Raw genomic sequence first — 20,298 nt, 5'->3', positions numbered from 1 at the left:
GCCATAACTTTTGAGCCCCAGTGTATGATTCTGTAGTAGAGTGGGACTTTGCCAAATAGATCAGTTGCTACTCAGCTGCTTTTGGTTGGTTCAGAATCGCAGTTGTTGTGATGAAGTCTCTATAACTCCTTCCTTGGACTAGAAATCTTAAATGTCCTAGAGTTAAGAATAGAGGAGACAGATGATATTCTTTAACCAGGGTAATTCCACTGATAGGTTTGGGGCTCCAGTCCACTCATGAAGCTACCTCACTAAGTTAATTGGGTCATATTTACATAGGTCAGGCTGCTAGGACTGGTGGAGACAGTGTTTATTATTTGTTGCCTTTAGAAGCAAGTGATTTTTGCATGTATTGATGAGACTTTTGCAACTGTATAATTGTTTGTTTGTTCCTCTCAGTTGTACTAGAGGGTTTTTAGATCACCTTGTCACATTTGGATGTAAATAACAGTAAAGCACAATGCTCTGTTTTCAGTAGGGAAAAGGAAAAACTGCATTTGAAACAGAATTTTTTACAGCTGTCATAAGCCCCAATCCCTTTTGTAGTTCCCCATACAGCATTATAAAATTTGACTTTCTTCATGTATTAATATTTCAAAAAGTTCAGACATGTGTTTCCCAAAGTATACCCATTTAGATCAGGAGTTAATTCTTGATTTAGTCATCCCATTGTAAACCATGTAACTGCTCATTGACTGTGGAGTCGTCCATAGGCATTGTTACAAGTCAGAGGGGTTAATTGTTGTCCACAAGATCCAAGTTTCCATAACTGGAGAACTGATAATAGAACTAAATAGGAGATGTGCAAATTTTTAGATTGTTTCTACCTGCCTTCGGGAAAGATGGTTGAGAAGGGGCGTATAGCATGCGGGCTTTTGTCCCTTAATAGCATGAGGATCCATGTATTGCTGAAGTCATTAGACCTCCACTCATGGGCATCAAGTGTAGCTGGAAGCAACCAAGAGGAGATGGTGTCATCTAGTACCCATTACTCAATAGTAGATGTCACAAGCAGGGGACCAGGGAGGACCTTCTACTGGCTGCCAGCACTCTGGTAAGGGTCTGTCTGGGAGGGCCTGCACCTTCCCAACCCCATGTCTTCCTTCTCAGTAGGCTTCCCAAACCTGCCTCCCTGGCGGGGGACCCCAGGATTTCCAGCCTCTTCCCCCACTCCCCAAAAAAACGGAAGCGGGGGGAGGGGGGAAACGGCGCCAAGGAGCGTGGCGAGCCGCCCCATCTCGGAGCGGGCGACGCCACTGTGCGGCTGCTGCCTCTTCTCCGCTTCACCGTAGCTGCTCCTCCAAGATGGGCTCAGGCTGAGCCCATCTCGGAGGAGCAGCTACGGTGAAGCGGAGAAGAGGCGGCAGCCGCGCAGCGGCGTCGCCCGCTCCGAGATGGGGCAGCTCGCCACGCTCCTTGGCGCCGTTTCCCCCCTCCCCCCGCTCCTAGCTCCACCCCAGTGTTTCCTGGCTCCACCCCCAAAGTCCCCAGATATTTCTGGAATTGGACTTGGCAACCCTACTTCTCAACAAGTACCTCAGTACATGAGCAAAGAGATGTGAGGACCTAGGCAGTATAACAACAATAATTTTATTGTAAATGTTGAAGAATAAATGAGTAGATTTTAATTATTAGTGCAAAAGTGAAAGATAGAAACAGTAAAGGTGATGTAAAGAAAATAAGAGCCCTGACGCAACTAACTAAACGTTCCCTTCCTCTAATGCCAACAGACTTACCATCCCTTGGGTGAGGGAACCCTCCTGCTGCAGCCTTTTCAGAGAGGACTCTCCTGACTGCAGCATTCCTCCAGAGAGAACACTTCCCTGCCTCTAGGTTGGCCTTTTATTTCCTTCCTTCCAGGTCCCATCCCTCTGGTCTCCACTGGGCAAGTGTTCCCTTCAAAACTGCTGCCCACCATATCAGAGGAACAGAAGGGATCCTGGGAAATGTAGGCCCTGTAGCTACTCTAATACAGGTTTCCCAGGGGCCTGTAGGCCTCGCAGTAGGTGTGGCCAAACTGTGGCTTGGGAGCCACATGCAGTTCTTTAACACATATTGTCTGGCTCCTGGAGGTTGAGGAGGAGGTCAATGCAGTCTTACAAGTAAGCATGCTTAGCATTGGGACCTCAGTCAGCCTCTGAGCACTGACCCATAGGTAGGCGACTGTTTCCACTGTGTGTGAAGCCAGGAAGTAGGGGGAAATAGGCAGGCTTCTAAGCTTTTCTCCACCACTACAGAAGTTGCCCAGAGACCTAGAGTGAAGAAATGAGCACAAGAGCCACTGGGGCCACTGGAAGGAGGGACAGAATTAAAGAGGGCAGTGCACGGTTACCCTTTAGTTTCATAGCTCTTGTAAGAACTGTATTTACTAACCTTGGTGTCAGGGCAAGGAGAGATGCATAATGATGCAAACAGTAGTCAGTGATTTATATGGTACTTGTGTGTTTCCTTCTCCACTGGTGCAAAAAAATAATTCCCTGACCTTTCCGTATGCTGGTCTTATATGGACTGTTTTTCCCAGCTTTTGTTTTTTTTGTTTTTTTAAATCTCCTTCTAGCATGGTCATGTTGTAAAGTGCATACATATGTATTTTATCTTTCTGTGCAAAGAAAGTATTAGAAGTTTTAATTGATGTGTGTAATATGTGTCCATGTCTTGTGGCTCTCAAACATCTGACGTTTATTCTATGTGACTCTTATGTTAAGCAAGTTTGCCCACCCCTGCACAGGTATTTTTGTGCCTGTGAAGAGTGAATGAAAAAGAGGCTGCCATTGAGGCATGCATGTGTGCCTGAAAGACTGTGGCAAGTAAATGTGCTCTCCAGCATCCTGTCATAGTCCTTCCTAAATTTTTGAAGCCTATGTAAAAGCCATGATCAACGTATAAATATATATATATATATATGTGTGTGAGTGTGAGTGTGTAAATATTTGTAGTGATCTTCATAGTGAAGCAAAATTATTACAGCTGGAAAAAGCAGTTAGTACAGGGTAGATGGGAGAAGAGCCAATGCATGAAGGAAAAGTAAACTCCCCATTTCCTGTCCTAGAAAGTCCTCAGTTTGCATATGGGAAAGCCCAGCTGACTTAAAGAAAATAGACATTTATGGTAGAAAACATAGTTGTTCATAATCTCTGTGTTGTCTCACCAGGAATTTGGGAGGGACGGTGGCTCAGTGGTAGAGCATCTGCTTGGGAAGCAGAAGGTCCCAGGTTCAATCCCTGGCATCTCCAAAAAAGGGTCCAGGCAAATAGGTGTGAAAAAGCCTCAGCTTGAGACCTTGGAGAGCCGCTGCCAGTCTGAGAAGACAATACTGACTTTGATGGACCAAAGGTCTGATTCAGTATAAGGCAGCTTCATGTGTTCATATGTTCATTATACTCGGGGGGGGGGGGTTCCTAGAGTGGGAGCTCTTTTGCTCTCTAGAAGATGAGGAAGAAAACAAAGCTTAAAAGTGAATTTACTGGGCAAAGACACTTACTAAATCCTGGGCAAGAAGTGTTAAAGTAGATGTTGATGTTTTGTTACAATCATTATTATTTGATTATGAATTTGCTGTGTTTATTTCCTTAGGAAATGATTCTTCTGAAGTAAGTGAATCTCAGAGGACAGTTGCTCAGACACCTGAACGGCACTGTAAAAGCCTGCCAGCATCTCCTACTTCCTCTCCACAAGTGCATCAAAAAGTATTTGGTGGAAATTTGGGAAGGAGTGTGGAGAACTTGCAAGTAGTTAGAAAGACTGATACACTTGAACCTTTAGAACAAAGTAATATTGGGAGAAACTCTGAGGTCTTTAGAAGAATACAGGAGGAGTATTTAATCAGCAGCTGTGAGTCAGCAAAAACAGTAGTTGATTTGGAAGAGAGAACTTCTGCAGAGACATATGATATTCCAAAGGAAGAGGAAGAAATGCTAGATAAAACCTCTGAAATCCAAGAAGGAAAACCAGAAATGAAACAAAAGGAAGACAATTCCAGTCTTGAGAAATCGCTGAGGCGTCCTAACAATCTAAAGGGATTGTATCCCTTTCAGAAAAACAGCAATTTGGCGGGTTTAGAATTAGCCTTTTCTTTTCAGGGTGGATCCAGTATTGCTCGCTGGCCAAGTCTTGCTGATAAGAGCTTACCTACTGAAGAGTGGGAACAGTTTACCTTTCCTTCAGCTGATAGGGCACCTCAAAAATCTGTGAACAGTTCTGACAGGTACGTGAGCTGGGGGATTGACTGCGTTTAAAACATTTAAGTAGATGTTCTCACAGTGTAAGTTGGTAGTCTTTGAATTATCATTTCTGTGTATTCATGTAGGATTAATCTTGCAAGAACTAATTTTCCTCTTGTTTTGCACTTGAACATAGCTTGGTGGATTTGAATCTGAGCAGCAATTCATACAATCATGTTTAGGCTATTTTGTCCATACTAGGGTTCTAAAAGAGCTTGCGGATATAATTTCTGAGCTTCTGGCTGTTATTTTTGAGAATTCTTGGAGAACAGAAGAGGTGCCGGAAGATTGGAGGTGGGCAAATGTTGTCCCCATCTTCAAGAAGGGGAAAAAGGAGGATCCAGATAACTACCGACCCGTCAGGTTGACGTCTATACCTGGAAAAATTTTAGAACAAATCATCAAACAGTCGGTCCTGGAACATTTAGAGAGGATGGCTGTGATTACTAAGAGCCAGCATGGGTTTCTCAAGAACAAGTCATGTCAGACTAACCTGATCTCTTTTTTTGAGAAAGTTACTACCTTGCTGGATCAGGGGAATGCTGTAGACATTGTTTATCTTGATTTCAGTAAGGCTTTTGATAAGGTTCCACATGCTAACTTTGTTGACAAGTTGGTAAAATGTGGTTTGGATCCTGTTACCATTAGGTGGATCTGTAACTGGTTGACAGATACACCCGAAGATTGCTTGTGAATGGTTCCTCATCCTCTTGTAGAGGAGTGACAAGTGGAGTGCCTCAAGGATCTGTCCTGGGACCTGTTTTGTTCAACATCTTTATAAATGATTTTGGCTGAAGGAATAGAGGGAATGCTTATTAAATTTACAGATTATACTAAATTGGGAGGGGTTGCAAATACAGTAGAAGACAGAAACAAGATACAGGATGATTTTGACAGGCTGGAAAACTGGGATAAAACCAATAAAATGAATTTTAACAGGAATAAAGGTGAAGTTCTGCATTTAGGTAGGAAAAATCCAATGCATGTCTATAGGATGGGGGAGACTTGTCTTAGCAGTAGTATGTGCGAAAAGGATCTCAGGGTCTTAGTGGATCATACCAGACCGGCACATTCAATGCCATTGATCTCTGGGGCCGGAGTAAGCCTCTCGTATGAATAGAGCCACCCCTCCCCCTGCCTGCTAGTCCGCAATTGATGAAAGACTGAGTAGCCTAGGGGAGCCGTTTGGGAGAGAGCTACAATCTCCCCATCTTGCACTCAGGTCTCCAAAGCCCAGCTTGTTACGGTCTTCATCAGGGACAGTAAGGTGCCAGCTGGTGTGTTAGGTGGACGGTACACCAGCCATATCATCAACCCCTTCCCAACGTCCCACACCAGACTGGCACATTCAATGCCATTGATCTCTGGGGCCGGAGTAAGGAGTAAGCCTCTAGTATGAATAGAGCCACCCCTCCCCCCACCGCCTGCTAGTCCGCAATTGATGAAAGACTGAGTATCCTGGGGGAGCCATTTGGGAGAGAGCTAGTTTCCCCATCTTGCACCCAGGTCTCAGTCATGCAAGCCAGGTCCATGTCCTGCTCAAGCAAGAAATCCCGAAGGACTGAGGTCTTGTTATTTATGGACCTGGCATTGCATAACACCAATGACGGAGGTGAGTAATTCCACCTGACCCCTCTACCTGCCACCGTCAGGATGGGACACAGACTGGAAGGGGGCCGAGCACTATCATGCATTGTGCAGGGGTTGGACTAGATAACCCTGGAGGTCCCTTCCAACTCTATGATTCTATTATTGTTTATTCCCATATATACAATGATACAGAGTAAAATTATGGCATGGTTAATGCATAATACCAAACTATGTGAGCACAGGGATTTACATAGCACCAAGCTGTTTTGATATTGGAAAGATGTCATCAACATGCAGATATACTTGGCACTGGTGTTTTCTGAAGTGCTGTGATTGAATAAATTGTCGCAGTATGTATCTGTATACAATATCGGCTTTTCCATGCGATCATGTACCAAAGCTGACCATGCAACCTTTGCAAAAATGTTTTTGGAGGGAAATTACTCTACAGCTGTGGGGGAAAGCTTTTTGGCAGGCAGTAATCAGACTATGACTGATTCCCAACTAGTCTTGTTCTGTCATTGGAGCTCTTTCCCCCCTGATGCTTCCATCCAATTTTGCACAAGCTGCCCAGGGACTGCAACTTGCCTTGTCTCTTTTCCATGGCAAGCAAGATCCTCTGAAAACTGGTGGGAAAGAGGCGGGGCGAGTCGCAGCCTTGCGGCAGCTTGTACAAAATCAGACAGAAGCATCAGGGGGGAAAGAGCTCTGACGGTGGAACAAGCCTAGTGGGGAATTGGCCTATATGTTTTATTTTGTGTGTGTGTGTTTAATTTTTTTTAACTGAGGTGGTTTTTATTTTCCATCACCAGCCAGGATTTTTTTAGATTCACTCTCTTCCTTTTGTGTATTGATACTAATACAGGGTATCCTAATAATAAATCTTCTCTCCATCAGATCAACAGAAGATTGTCTTGTACTCATATGTTGTGGCCTGTATCACCTCTTACGTGGAGTTCTCTTAATTCTGCCAGATGTCATGCTTCAAGATGTTATGGACAAGCTTATTCAGCCAGATGTTCTTATCGTTCTCATAAACCACCCATCTACTCTTATACAACAAGGAGTCATTAAAGTAAGAAAAACTATAAATATACATCTGTGGCATACATTTTTTCTCAGCTATAGATTTGTATGAACTATCTTCTTTTTGTTTTCCTACCCATTTTGGAACTCAGGGTAGTTTGCAAAAACCATCAGTATTATTTAAAATTAAAGAATTCCAATTTTCTAAAACACAAAAAAACCCTGTATTCTTTGCTGTAAGCTGCTTTGGGTCCTTCTGGAGAGAAAGTGGCCTAAAAATGCTTTATTAAATAAGATACTATTTTGTAAGTCCATGGTGCAGAGTGTTAAAGCTGCAGTACTGCAGTCCTAAGCTCTGCTCACGACCTGAGTTTGATCCCCAGTAGAAGCTGGGTTTTCAGGTAGAAGGTTCAAGGTTGACTCAGCCTTCCATTCTTCCGAGGTTGGTAAAATGAGTACCCAGTTTGCTGGGGGGAAAGCGTAGGTGACTGGGGAAGGCAATGGCAAACCACTTCGTAAAAAGTCTGCTGTGAAAATGTTGTGAAAGCCAACTCTCTCGTGCAACCAGAATTGGAAACGACTGGTGGTTGGAAACGACCTTTCCTTTTTTACTGAAATCTCTTTTAAAATTCAGTTCATTTTGTTGTGTCAGTTCATTTTGTTATGTCACTTAAAAGAAGTGTTACCACAGAAATTATACATAAAGTATATTTTAAAATACCAAAGTACATTGAAAAACGTAGAATCTTTTAATTCTTCTTCCCTTAGCTTTTGGATGCATATTTCCGTAGAGCAACTAGAGAACAAAAGGAGAAATTTCTGAAGAATCGAGGTTTCTCGTTGTTAGCTAACCAGCTGTATCTTCACCAAGGCACTCTGGAACTAATGGAATGCTTTATGGAAATGCTGTTTGGTCGACCAGTTGGCCTGGATGAAGAGTAATTATAATTTCTGGGGGGTTTCCGCTCCCTCTGTAGATCAGTTTATTTTTAGGTGAAATATAGATTGAGCAGTCTTCAGTTGGCAAACAATTTATTTGTCAGCAACTTTTACAATATGCCTGCAATGGCATTCTAAACTAGATCAATATTATGCTGTAAACTGTGGAGCACACTCTGGAGAAAATTATTTCATTGAATTTAGCTTGGGGGGGAGAGGGCAGAGTGCATAAGATATCTTCAGTCTTAGCAGTGATATATTTGTTCTGCTTAAAGAACTCAAACAGTGTATAACATCAGAGACTTGGCATTGAATACCAAGTTCTTCCTCCACCTCATGGCCTCTTAGACATAATGCTGCATGGAAATAAATGGTTGAAAGTGGTGCAGAATCTTGGACTCTCTCGTGCAACCACTTTCCTTCCTTGAGATTTTTCCCAACCTCTATTTATTTTGGTTAACTTGAAGTTGGGAATGCTCTTAAAATCCACTGCAAAATCCTTATTCTGTTGGTTAATTTTAAACAGGACTGACAACAGTCAGATGTAATGAAGAATCTGTGTACAGAGCAAGTTCATTCCCTTGAAGCCAAGGTAGTTCACCTAAAGAAGCTGAGAGAGGCAGAGAGGGTGGTTAATAAGGCTCTCAGGAATGTGATAGCGGCATCATCCCAATCCTAGAGTGATGGCTCCTCATCATTCACAAATAATGGAGGGATTTGGGGGAAGGAGAACATCACTCTGAGAAAAGGGGACAAGATTCTTTATCAAGGAATCCTACCTTGGTGGATGAACAGATATCCTATATCACACCAAGGATATATCTCCCAGGGGAGGGGGAGGCTTGTCATAGTGGAAGATTCAATTAATACACATGTAGATAACTGGGTTTGCAATGGGCATGTAGACTACATGAATTACCTGCCTCATGCAAAGGTTGCAGACATCACCCATTGTCTAGATAGTTAGGTAGATAGTGCTGGGGAGGAGTCAGTGGTTGTGGTGCATGTGGGCACCAATTATGTGGGGAAGTGTAATTGTGAGATCCTGGAGGCCAACTTTAGGCTGCTGGGGAGGAGACTAAAAGTCAAGACTTCCAAGGGAGCTTTCTCCAGAATGCTACCTGTTCCATGCACGAAACCTGCTAGACAGACACAGTTAGGGAATCTCAGTGTGTTGAAACGATAATAGCATAGAGAGTAGGTCTTTAGATTTATTAGGCACCTATGGATATTTTGGGAGAAGCCAGGATTGTATAAAAGTAATGGACTCCAGTTGAACCTGAGTGAAATGGGACTGCTGTGTGTAACATAAAAAAGGAGCCAGAGCAGCTTGTAAACTGAATTGTCAGTTTACACAATGGAGGGATATGAGCAGCAGGATCCTTCAGAGATCTGCATTGAGGCTGGTTCTTTTCAACTTGTTTATTAATGATCTGGAGTTAGAGGTGAGTAGTGAGGTGGCCGGGTTATTTAGGATGGTTAAGATAAAAAGGTATTGTGAGGAGCTCCAGAAAGATCTTTTCAGACTGGGGGAATGGGAGACATTATAGAGGGTTTATAAATTATGCATGACATGGAGGGAGTGGACAGGGAGAAACTCTCCTCCCTCTCCCATAGCACTGGAATGAATGATGGAAGATTCAGGATAGACAAAAGGAAGTGTTTCTTTACACAGTGTATAGTTAATTTTTGGAACTTGCTGCCAGGGGATAGAGTGATGGCCACTAACTTGGAAGTCTTTAAAAGGGGAGTGGACAAATTCATGGAGGACTGGGCTGTCAGTGACTACTAATTATGATGGATATTGACTCCTTCTAGTACCAGAGGCAGCCTCTTTAAATCAGTTGTTGGGGAGCACAGGCAGGGTGATGCTGTGTTAGTCTTGCTGTTTGTGGGTTTCCTGGAGGTAGCTGGTTGGCCACTGTGTGAACAGAGTGTTGGATTAGATGGGCCTTTTGTTCTTATCTAGCATTACTCTTCCTAAATTGGGAACAAATGGAAGGAAATATATTCTCCTTTGGCTGATTCCTGTGCCCATAATCTTGCATTGTGCACTTCTGTACCAGCCCTTAGAAGTCAAGAGCTAGCAGTAATGCAGCAAACAAACATGCCAAATTGGAAATTCATTGGTTGTTTCCTGATTATGGTTATTGATTAAGTTTCCTAATTATGATGGTGCAAAAATTATAGGCTAGTCTTATCTCATCACATCTCAGAAGCTAAGCAGAGTATGTATGTATTTGGATGAGAGACCATGAAAGAAATTCAAATTGTTAGGCAGCGGCAGGTGAAGGCAAACTACTTCTGAATGTCCCTTGCCGTGAAAACCTCACAGATCCACCTTAAGTCATCTGTGACTTGATGGCAGACCCCCTGCCCCAAACCTCCAAGAATTATAGAAATATACTGGTGCTTTGTTTGTGTGACCTCAGGTTTGAATCTGATATTGAATTACTCCCCTGGGAGTATTCACATCTACTAGGAAAGGATGAATGGCAGAAAGCAGAAGCTGAAGTAGTCCTCTTGGGTATGAATTATACTCAGGGCTGAATTTGCTGAGGAAGCAGCGCTGTTTATCTTTCTGACATCACTTGCCCCCTCTCCTGACTGGGAAAAGAGAATTTGCCCCAGTGACTCAGTGGAATTATGAACTAGAGAATTCCCTGTAAGAATCCTGCTACATAATTTCTTCAACTTTAGGTCTGATGCAGAGAAGCAGAGGGGTCAAAAATGTTATGGATAGAAGCTAGATACAGCCTAGGGAGTGTCAATTGGTCATTGGATTTAGGTGTTGAAAGAAAACAGCAACGGTGTTTTTCATCTCTAGTTTAATTGCGGTAGTTATAGTAGTAATTGGTGCCATATAACAAAATCCTATTTTTATGGCCAGTATATTTTATTTGTAGTAGAATTTTATCAGCTTTCATGTTCATGAGGTACCAGCTGCATATGGTCTTATCACAGCTAATAGGAACAGGATTTCTACTCAGTGGGATATAAGCATTTCTCTTGCTTATATTACAAGTGCTGAACTGTATTTACTGCCACTTATGACTAAATTGTAAGACTTGCTGAGATAGGAAATTAGTTACTTAATCTAGCACAATGTCTGAAATTAAGATGCTACAGTGTACCAGAGGTTTGATTTATCTGTATGAATTGTACAATTTAATCAGCATTACTACAGAGGCGCTTGTAAATCTAAATTCCATCTTGCTGACAATAGTGCTTCCACTAATATTGAAATGTCAGTAAGGCAAGCGGTAATTTTTTATAATGGGATGTATTTAAAAATCCATTGCAGATTCCTGTTTTTATTTTTATTTATTTTCAGCTTTGATCCAGAAGATGTGAAAAATGCTGGACTCTTTCAAAAGTGGTGTGTGATTCCTGTCCTGGGGCTTCTAGAGAATTCCCTCTATGACAGCATCCTGCTACATAATTCTTTCTGTTTTGTGCTGCAAATCATAAATTCCTGTTCTAAAGTGGCAGATATGCTGCTAGATAATGGCCTTCTGTATGCCCTGTGTAATACTTTAGCAGCCCTTAATGGATTAGAGACCAGGTGAGTTTGTACCATTTTAGAATTACAACAGAATGAAATTCTAGATTAATATTATTCTGGGATGTGGACATAGAGTTGGGGCTCAGTGGTAGAACACTTCCTCTGCATAAAGAAAGTCTCAGATTCAGTTCCCAGCATTTCCTGTTAAAAATGATTAGGTAGTAGTAAGGACACTGGAGTGCTGCTGCCTGTCAGAGCAGACTACACTGAACATGATAGACCAGCGGTCCGGCTTGGTATAAGGCAGCTTTGTATGTTCCAGGTAGGCTTCCTGAGGAAGGAATGACTACCTGACAGGAATATATTATGTGAAGTCTTGTTGCTCAAGCTGCTTGTGTGTGAATATATTACGTGAAGTCTTGAAGTGCAGTCTTGTTGGAAGGTATCTTGTTTCCAAGTCTTTGAATCAGTTGGATTAATTCAAAGTGGGAGAACAGCCCTTTCATTTTAAAATTTCTCAGCAATTTTAACCCTTCGTGTGGATATAATATACAAAATGTTTCAGTTCCTCGATTATGGATTTAAATACCCATTTCCAAGTTGCATTGGTTACTTGACAGGCCTTTCTGATATGGGGGTGGTAGTTATTTTGTGAGAAAGAGCATGCTGTCCATTCCATTTTTATAATTGTGAATATTAGCATAAGATTTTGTTTAGTAGCTATGGTATGCTAGGCACTGCATAAGACATAGCCTTTTTCTGTAGACTGTTTCCAGAAAGGCTAAATCAATAATAGACATCTAAGATGAAGGACAGAAGGGAAAGGACAGGAAATATAAATTAGTAGTATCACAAAAAAAAATCACAAAATCTGTTATTGATCCCTAGGCCGAGGGAGGCAAGACTAAAATCTACTAGGGAGAGAGCCTTCTTGATTGTGGCCCCCTACTGGTGGAACCAACTGTCAGAAGAGATTAGAGCCTTGTGAGACCTCTCCCAGTTCCACAAGGCACGTAAGATAGCTCTGTTCCGGATAGCTTTTGACTAAAGGATACCTAGAGCACTGAACACCATCAGACATTAATGACATTAGCACCAAACTGTTTTAATTGTTATTTATTGAATGTTGTATATTTTAATTGTATTATGATTGTTTTATTGCGATTTTATTCCTTGTGAGCCGCCCTGAGCCTGCTTCGGCGGGGAGGGTGGGATATCAATCTAATTAATAATAATAATAATCTTGTTGTCAGTCTAGTGATAGTAGATTCTCTTTCTTTTTTGTATTTTAGCTGTTTTATATTGTAATTTTAATCCTGTTTTAATTGTTTAATCTTTTGATGGGACCTGAGCTTGCTTTGCAAGAAGGGCGGGATATAAATTGAACAAAATAAATATTTTATCAATGGTATCTGATTAACAGAGTTAAATAACTTTCTGTGCAGCATCCTCTCAAGTGACTACAGGCTACTTGTGTGTGATATACAGCAACTGTTTGTAACTGTGACAATCCATGCCTGCAGTTCTTCCGGTTCCCAATATTTTCGAATTATTGAAGATCTCATGGTCTTACTCGGATATCTTCAGAACAGCAAAAATGAACAAACCCAGAGTAAGCCCCTACTTGCCACTTGTGTAACACGTATCTGGAATTATTTTTTACTATATTGCTTATGTTATATGCACTAATTAGTTGCCCAGTGTATATAGAAACTATTTAATTTTCTGTTGGTGCCTGTTTGATGAGAAGATTTGTCCATTAATGTGGACAATGGCAATGCTTAGGGGCATGAACTGTAGCTTTTCAGCTGTCTTTAATCCAGAGAATGTGGAAGGGCAGTGCTTCCTCAAAGGCCATGAAGTCTGCCCAGACATGCCTTCTGATTCTCATTGGCGTAGTTGTACCAAAAAGCAACCTCAGTTTTATTTTGAATTTCTACATCTATGAGATACTCTGAAAAAAACCCCATTAATTTGCTTATTTGACTGCTGTTGTTTTCAGATATGGCAGTTGCTTTGCAGTTCAGAGTTCTTCAATCTGCTGTCGAGTTCATAAAAACAACAGCAAATCAAGACACAGAGGATCTGAGCAGTTCATTCCATTCATCTATTTCACATCACCAGGCTATATTTCAAAAACGTAAAAGCATTGCAGGTGAGAAATGTAGATTTGAATCCTGTGTGTGAAGTAAATGAAAGCTGTGATATTAATAAAAATAGAAGTAATCATGTAAGAAGAGGTCAAGTTCTATCAATATATTTGTTTCATAATTTCTAATTCCACTGAAACAAACTTCTTAGCTTGATCACAACAGCATATTTTTCTCTCTCCCTTTTAAGCAATGCTCCAACTCATATTCTTCCAATTTTGTTTGGATTACTGTGAGTTTAAGAACATTAGAAGAGCCTGCTGGATCAGACCAGTGGCCCATCTATTATGGAGTCCTTTTTCACACAATGGTCAGTCAATTACCTTGGAGGGCAAACAGGACATAGAGGCCAAGGCTCTCTCCTGCTACTCACTCCAAGCACTGGCATTCAGAGGTTTGGTGCTTTTGGATATAAAAGCCTCCTTCAGTCACCATGGCTAGTAGCCATTGGTGGACTTCTTCTTCATGAATGTATCTAAACCCTTTTTAAATCTAGCTATGCTTGTGGTCAACCCCACCTCCCTTGGCAGTGAAGTCCATAGTTTAATTATTAATTGAGTAAAATATTTCTTTTTGTTTGTTCTGAACCTATTTTCCAGCAAATTTCATTATGTTATCCCAAGTTCTGGTATTATGTCCACTTTCTCCACCATATGCATGATTTTATAAACCTCTATCATACTCTTAGCTGTCTTTTCTCTCAAGCGTTTCCTCATAAGAAAGCTGCCCCAGGCCCTTAATCATCTTGCAATTTTGTAGTTTTGTACTTTCTCCATTCCATTATACTTTTCCCACTTATATAGTGTCCTTTTTAAAATATGGTGATTGAAACCACGCAGTATTCCAAATGTAGCTTTATACAGATTATAATATTGGATGTTTTATTTTTAATCAGTTTCCTAATAATTCCGAGCATGGAGTTTGCCCTTTTCGCCATTGCTGCATGCTGGGCTGACATTTTAATTGAAATTTCCACAACAACCCTAACATCTCTTTCAGTCTGAGCCAGTTCAGACCCCATCAACATCTGAAAATTAGGGCTGTTCCAGTATGCATTGCCTTCTCACCAGCAGTGAATTTCATTTGTCATGTGGTTGCACACTTACCCAATTTAGAGATATGCTCCATGTAGCTTGTCATAATCCACTTTGTTTTTCATCATCCTGAATAATTTGGTATTATCTGCAAATGTAGCTACTACCCTGCTCAACTCCAATTTCAAATCATTTGTGAACAAACTAAGTAGCACTGGTCCTCTTGTTTATTTATTTTATTATATTTCTGTATCCTGCAAGTGGGCTCATAACATGTTGAAGTCCATAGCTTACTAAAGAGTCTTTGGTGAGTTGCTTGTCAAAAGCCTTTTGGAAGTTCAGGCATGTGATCCAGTAGATGACTGTGGCTCAGTGGTAGAGCATCTGTTTGACATGCAGAAGATCACAGGTTCAATCTTCAGTATCTCCCATTAAAAGATCTGGCAGTAGGTAATGTGAAAAACCTCTGCCTGAGACCTTGGAGAGCCACTGCCAGTCTGAGTAGACAATACTGACTTTGAAGGACCAAGGGTCTGGTTCAGTATAAGGTAGTTTTATGTGTTCATGTGTGTTCACATAATCATTAATCTGCTCAAAGAACTCCAGAGGCTCTCCAGCTCCTTTCTGTTAGCATATTAGCTTGTTCTAATTATTTACATTAGCTGTCAATTAGACTTTCTGATGGACTGTGTTGAGAAGGTGACGCTAAATCCTCACTGAACTCTTATTTCAACATAGCCCCTTGGAACTCTCCCATCTGTTTTGCTTCCTTTTTGAATGCCTTAAATTGTTGACCGACCAGTTTTGCAGGGAAGACTTAATACAAGCTTTTTGGTAATGCGAGAAAGGGTGGCATGGTATGGAGAAAGAGATGTGCTTGACAAACTAATTGGCAGTCTGTAGGGCAACTATATTCATGTATATTACAAATGTTTAGATTTTTAACTATAAATTATGAAATGTCAATTTTAATGTTTAATTTTATATTTTATGTTAGTTTTATATGTTGTAAGCCGCCCTGAGCCACCTAGTGGGAAGGGCGGGATATAAATCTTAAAATAAATAAATATTTGCTTCTAGGGATGCCAGTTGTCAGTCTCTACTTTATTGATGAATAAGGAGGTAAAGAGGGGTGGTTAAGTTTCCCGTGTGTCATATTCCTGATAGATATTACCATGGATCTTGCAGTTTTATTTCCCTTGTCCCTAACAGAGTGCTGAATACACGCAAAGAGGATTGTGTACCCTCTCATGTAGAAGAAGACTAGCAGGATAGCACCTAGAATGAGGGATTTTTGACTGGACTTCATGAGGGTTGTTGCATTATTATTAGTAATTTTTACTGAGGTACTGTCACACAAAGAAATTTGGGAGGGAAGCATTAAGCAAGAACTGGAATTATGTACAGAATGTCCCCGCTTACCATGGTTTAATTTGCATTTGCAAAAAAAACCCCACAACCCTGAAACAGCCATTAATTGTAGGATCTGAAGAAAGAAATGCTGAGAGATGCTATGCGAATATTTAGATTAGTTATGACCTACAACTGATGTTTTCTGTTAATTGTCTAAAATAAAGGTTCACTTGCAATGAAAGACTCCATTATTCCTCATCTGCCAAGAGAACATTTCCATTCCTATGGTCATCTTCAGATGCTTCCTTCCTTCAGTCTGTCGCCCCTCCAGTCCCCTCTTGGATCTACTTTCTGTTCATTCCCTACAGAAACAGGTGCAGTAATGGTAGCTGTGCCTACCAGTTCATTCTGAGAAAACATTTCACATGTAATGTTTTTGCAGAATTAGTTTTGGAATAGTGTGTCATCAAATTTGTTTTGATGAAATGTCAACAATGAGTTTAATTGTATGTCTTTTGTCAGCTAACTTGACTGACTTTAACTATAGTTCCTATTAACAGATCTAATATTTTACGTTCTGTTTCCTTCAATAGAAAATAAATCCAAAGTTCTGCCCTTCATCATCACCAATAGTGTAGTGACTATGAGAAAATTATTGCTGAAATTTAAACCGAAAACACAAACACAATACTTTTATCCTTTATTATTTATTTTAATTTTGTTTTTGACATAGGCAGAAAATTTTCTCTTGCACGGTCAGACTCACTGCTAATGAGGATGCGTGTGCTTGCAAGTGATGAACTCAGTTTAATGATGCAAAGGAGAATGAGTCAAGAGAACCCTATTCGTGCCACTGAAGCAGAGCTTATGCAGAGATTACAGAGACTTACAGTTCTGGCAGCCAACAGGTTCATGTATCAAGGTAGTCATTTTCCTTCATACATTTTCTTAAAACCCATCCTGTTTGGCAACAAGTGTTAACTGACTTTCTTAAACATTTCAGAGTCCTGATGGCCTAACTTGATTCCATGAATCTGAGAAACAATTTTCATGATTGGCTTTTATGGTTCATATGAGGATCATTAATGTTCATTTTTAGATTGTGGGAGGACCTGAATAATTCTGTGATCTTGTAAAGGTGATGGAAAGTTGATCACAACTTCAGTAGATAATGTTAAAGAATTCCTCTGAGTGCTGTTCATTTAACAGACATACTAATTACCCACTTACGTATAGTTACTACAGTACTGTTTTAAGTCTTTCTTTAGAATAAATTGCAGTATTGACAGCTGTTCACTCACAGAGGAATTCTTTAACACATAGTGTTGTAATGAATTTGCTTAACAATATATTCAGAGTCATCCTATGTGTTACTCGTTAGCTCTCATAGATACGTGGCTGCAGTTTTCAGCTGCAGCTCTGAGCTTAATATAGCATCTACTTTGGCTTCAAGATCTTCACTGTGTTTTCCTGGAATAGATTTCAAAAATTTCCAAACTTCTACTGTGGCATTCTGTATAGGCTTCAGAATTTTAACTGTTTGTCTCTTATCCTAGAAATTTATGAGAGCTTTGGATGTCAGAATGCTAACCTATTAATGTTTTACAAAAAATTACAGAGTTTCCTGAAGATTGCTTTGATATGCTGGATATGTCAGAGGCTCCTGTCCAGGATAGAATCCCAGAACAGACAGAAGTATACCAACAGGAGCTATCAAAAATTAAAAATCCTTTCCTGCAAGAAATGTTTAAAATAATGATTGAAGGAATTGGATTATCTGTTGTAAGTAACCGTACTTTGTATCTTTTAACCTTCAGTAATTTTTTTTTTAAAGTACCCATGAAGACTTCTGAGTCAAGTCTTTCCTTTGCTTATTTTCTTGGTTTTTTAATTCTCCATTCATGTTTGACATACGAAACAAAATGAGCTTTTTAAAAATCATCTGTTTTATGAAAAAAGATGTACAAGAATTTCCAAAGGGGAGGGGGGTTTCCATAAGTACATCGTAACTGTAGTAGGATAGTAACTTAACAGGTCATCTTGTACAATATTAGAAAATACTATTATTTTAAAAATGTTATTACTTCATTATAATTTACTTTGCTTAAAGCCCTTTAAATATTTTAGTGACGCTAACTGTGGCCTCTTTCTCCATCAGTTTTTTTTTCTTCTTTCCCTTAAAATATTCATAAAAGGAAACTTAGAGAAATCAGTTTTTAATTAAGGGGTAGTGTTACAGCAGTATTCCACATGTCAGAGTATAATGAGAAATTAAACTATTAAGAAAAAGGTAACTTAAGGTAACTTAAGTTTTTCCTTGGTTTTTAGGGTACAGACAGACCAAGCCCCCCAACCCCACAATGGAAAAGGATTCTTCTTTTCTGCAAGGATACATTTCGAGTACAGCTTGGAAGACTGCTGGTGCATGCTTTATCTCCAGCACACTCTTTCCAAGAAAGGAAACAAACTTTGGAAATATTACCTGCAATAAATCACCAGGAAATACTGCGAGACTGTCTGAGTCCAGCTTCACAAGTAAACATTATAGCATGGTTAAATACTAAATCATTATTATACTCCTAAAACTTCTTTTGGAAAAACATTAAGGAAAACTGTTATTTAGTTCTCCTCATATGTGCCCCATATACTGCCTGAATTGGAGTAATTGTAATTGTTTAATTGTAATTGTTTAATTTTTATTATTTTAGCTGTTTATATTTGTTGTTAATTGCCTATTGTTTTATTTTTACTTGGTCAAATTTGTTGTAATCCACCCTATGCTCAGCCGTGGGATAGGGCAGAATAGAAATGAGCTAAATAAATAAAAAAAATTGCCCTGGCCCATCCTGGTGGAACACACTCCCATTTGAGATTAATTACAGTTCTACAGGGCCTGTAAAATGGAGCTGTTCCACCAGGCCTTTTTTTGAGGTGGCAGACATTCAGCCATTCCAGTCTCCCCTGCTCTTACTGCCTTACTCAGTAGCCCCTCAGTTCTATAAAGATCTGCATGGCACTCTCCCGCAAATTGAATGCCTGTTGATCACCTAGTTGCACCTATATAGTAGGCACTCTAGACAACACAAATTGGTCTGCCCACTTGCAGGGGAGGGTGGGATATAAAATAAATATAGAGAGATTACTGGATACTCTTCCGTTCTTCTTGGCCAGTTTACTAGAGATGTCTAAGAGTTTGTAAGATTTTTGAAATTGCCATGCCATTATCACAAATGGCTATTCAATTCCTCTCAGCTTCCAGACTGATTTGCCACTTGTTACCTGTGGGAACCATTTGGAGAAAGGCTCCTTAGGTGTGTTAAACTAGCTTTTGAAAGTAACTGTCATAAATTAAATTCTGTAAACTTTATAGAGTGTCTTTTGTTTGAAATAAAGTAATAATTGGAGCAAGGAGATCCTGCTTTCTGTGAAACTTACTGGGTGACTCTGGATCAGTCACACTCTCTCAGTCTAATCTACTTTACAGGGTTGTGAGGATAAACTGAAGGAGAAAAAAAGCATGTTGCACTCAGGTTCTTGGAGGAAATGCAGGATAAAAATATACCAAACATGTGTGAGTTATATTCCTAATATAGTAACTTTCCATTTGTTTTTTTTTTCAGCATGGGTCAAAGTTGTCAGTCTATTTATTTGAATTAATATATAATCACAAGAATGAATTAACTGAAGAAGATCAATTATCAGTGGGATTATTTATGAATACATTAAAACTTTGTGGTCACAAATGTGTTCCCCTCAATGTACCGCCAAAGCCAGACATCATAAAAACTATGAAAGAGGTTTGTGAATTCACACAATTACTTTCTTTTCTGATCCTTTGTGGATATTACTGAAGTATTACTGTTGTGCAGTTGATGGACCACAATTATGCATCATATATTTGCTTTATTTAGGGTGAAACTGAAAGACCATCCATTTGAACATGTTATTCTCATTGTAACTGCTGTTCTTTGCCATGCATGTTTTGGGAGATGTTTGTGGTGGGCTAGATCTTACCCTGTCCTACCGCTCTATAGAGTGGAGGTGGCCAAACTGTGGTTCGGGAGCTGCATGTGGCTCTAACATATATTGTGTGGCTCTCGAAGCCCCCATTGGCTAGATTGGAGAAGGCATGTCTCTTTAAATTCCTTCTCCAAGCCAACCAACCAACATGGGGGACCTGGAGAATACATTTAAAGCTAAAGTTGCTTTCTTTTCACTTCTCTTTCCTTCATCTATTTACTTTCTTGCTTTCTTTCCGCCTTTCTTTCTCTTTCTCTGTTGCTTTCTCCCCCTTGTGTTCATGTTTTGTGGCTCTCAAACATCTGACATTTATTCAATGCGGCTCTTATGTTAAGCAAGTTTGGCTACCCCTACTATACAGCAAAGTTTTGAAGGCTTCTTCTCATTGGCTTTTCGTCCAATGGAGGAAGGGTCCTTGGAGGACAGGTGGTTGCTTAGAATGTCAATCAAAATGGGGACAG

The 20,298-nt window shown here is 40.2% G+C and overlaps 1 protein-coding gene across 1 annotated transcript in view; it reads left to right on the top strand.

The window, feature by feature from the left end:
- Window positions 1–20,298, top strand: part of LYST (lysosomal trafficking regulator) — a 155,805-nt gene that overhangs the window by 95,456 nt on the left and 40,051 nt on the right. The window contains exons 23-32 of the mRNA XM_060243203.1: window positions 3,574–4,204; window positions 6,708–6,885; window positions 7,605–7,774; window positions 11,110–11,340; window positions 12,726–12,892; window positions 13,283–13,435; window positions 16,551–16,739; window positions 17,436–17,599; window positions 18,146–18,352; window positions 19,438–19,614. Of these exons, the coding sequence (XP_060099186.1) occupies window positions 3,574–4,204; window positions 6,708–6,885; window positions 7,605–7,774; window positions 11,110–11,340; window positions 12,726–12,892; window positions 13,283–13,435; window positions 16,551–16,739; window positions 17,436–17,599; window positions 18,146–18,352; window positions 19,438–19,614 (2,267 nt within the window). The remainder of the gene's footprint in view (window positions 1–3,573; window positions 4,205–6,707; window positions 6,886–7,604; window positions 7,775–11,109; window positions 11,341–12,725; window positions 12,893–13,282; window positions 13,436–16,550; window positions 16,740–17,435; window positions 17,600–18,145; window positions 18,353–19,437; window positions 19,615–20,298) is intronic.

Source organism: Heteronotia binoei, chromosome 1 (genome assembly GCF_032191835.1).
Source record: "Heteronotia binoei isolate CCM8104 ecotype False Entrance Well chromosome 1, APGP_CSIRO_Hbin_v1, whole genome shotgun sequence".
Lineage (NCBI taxonomy): Eukaryota > Metazoa > Chordata > Lepidosauria > Squamata > Gekkonidae > Heteronotia > Heteronotia binoei.
The sequence above is the reverse complement of the archived record's forward strand: the minus strand, read 5'-3'. Positions and strand labels throughout refer to the sequence as shown.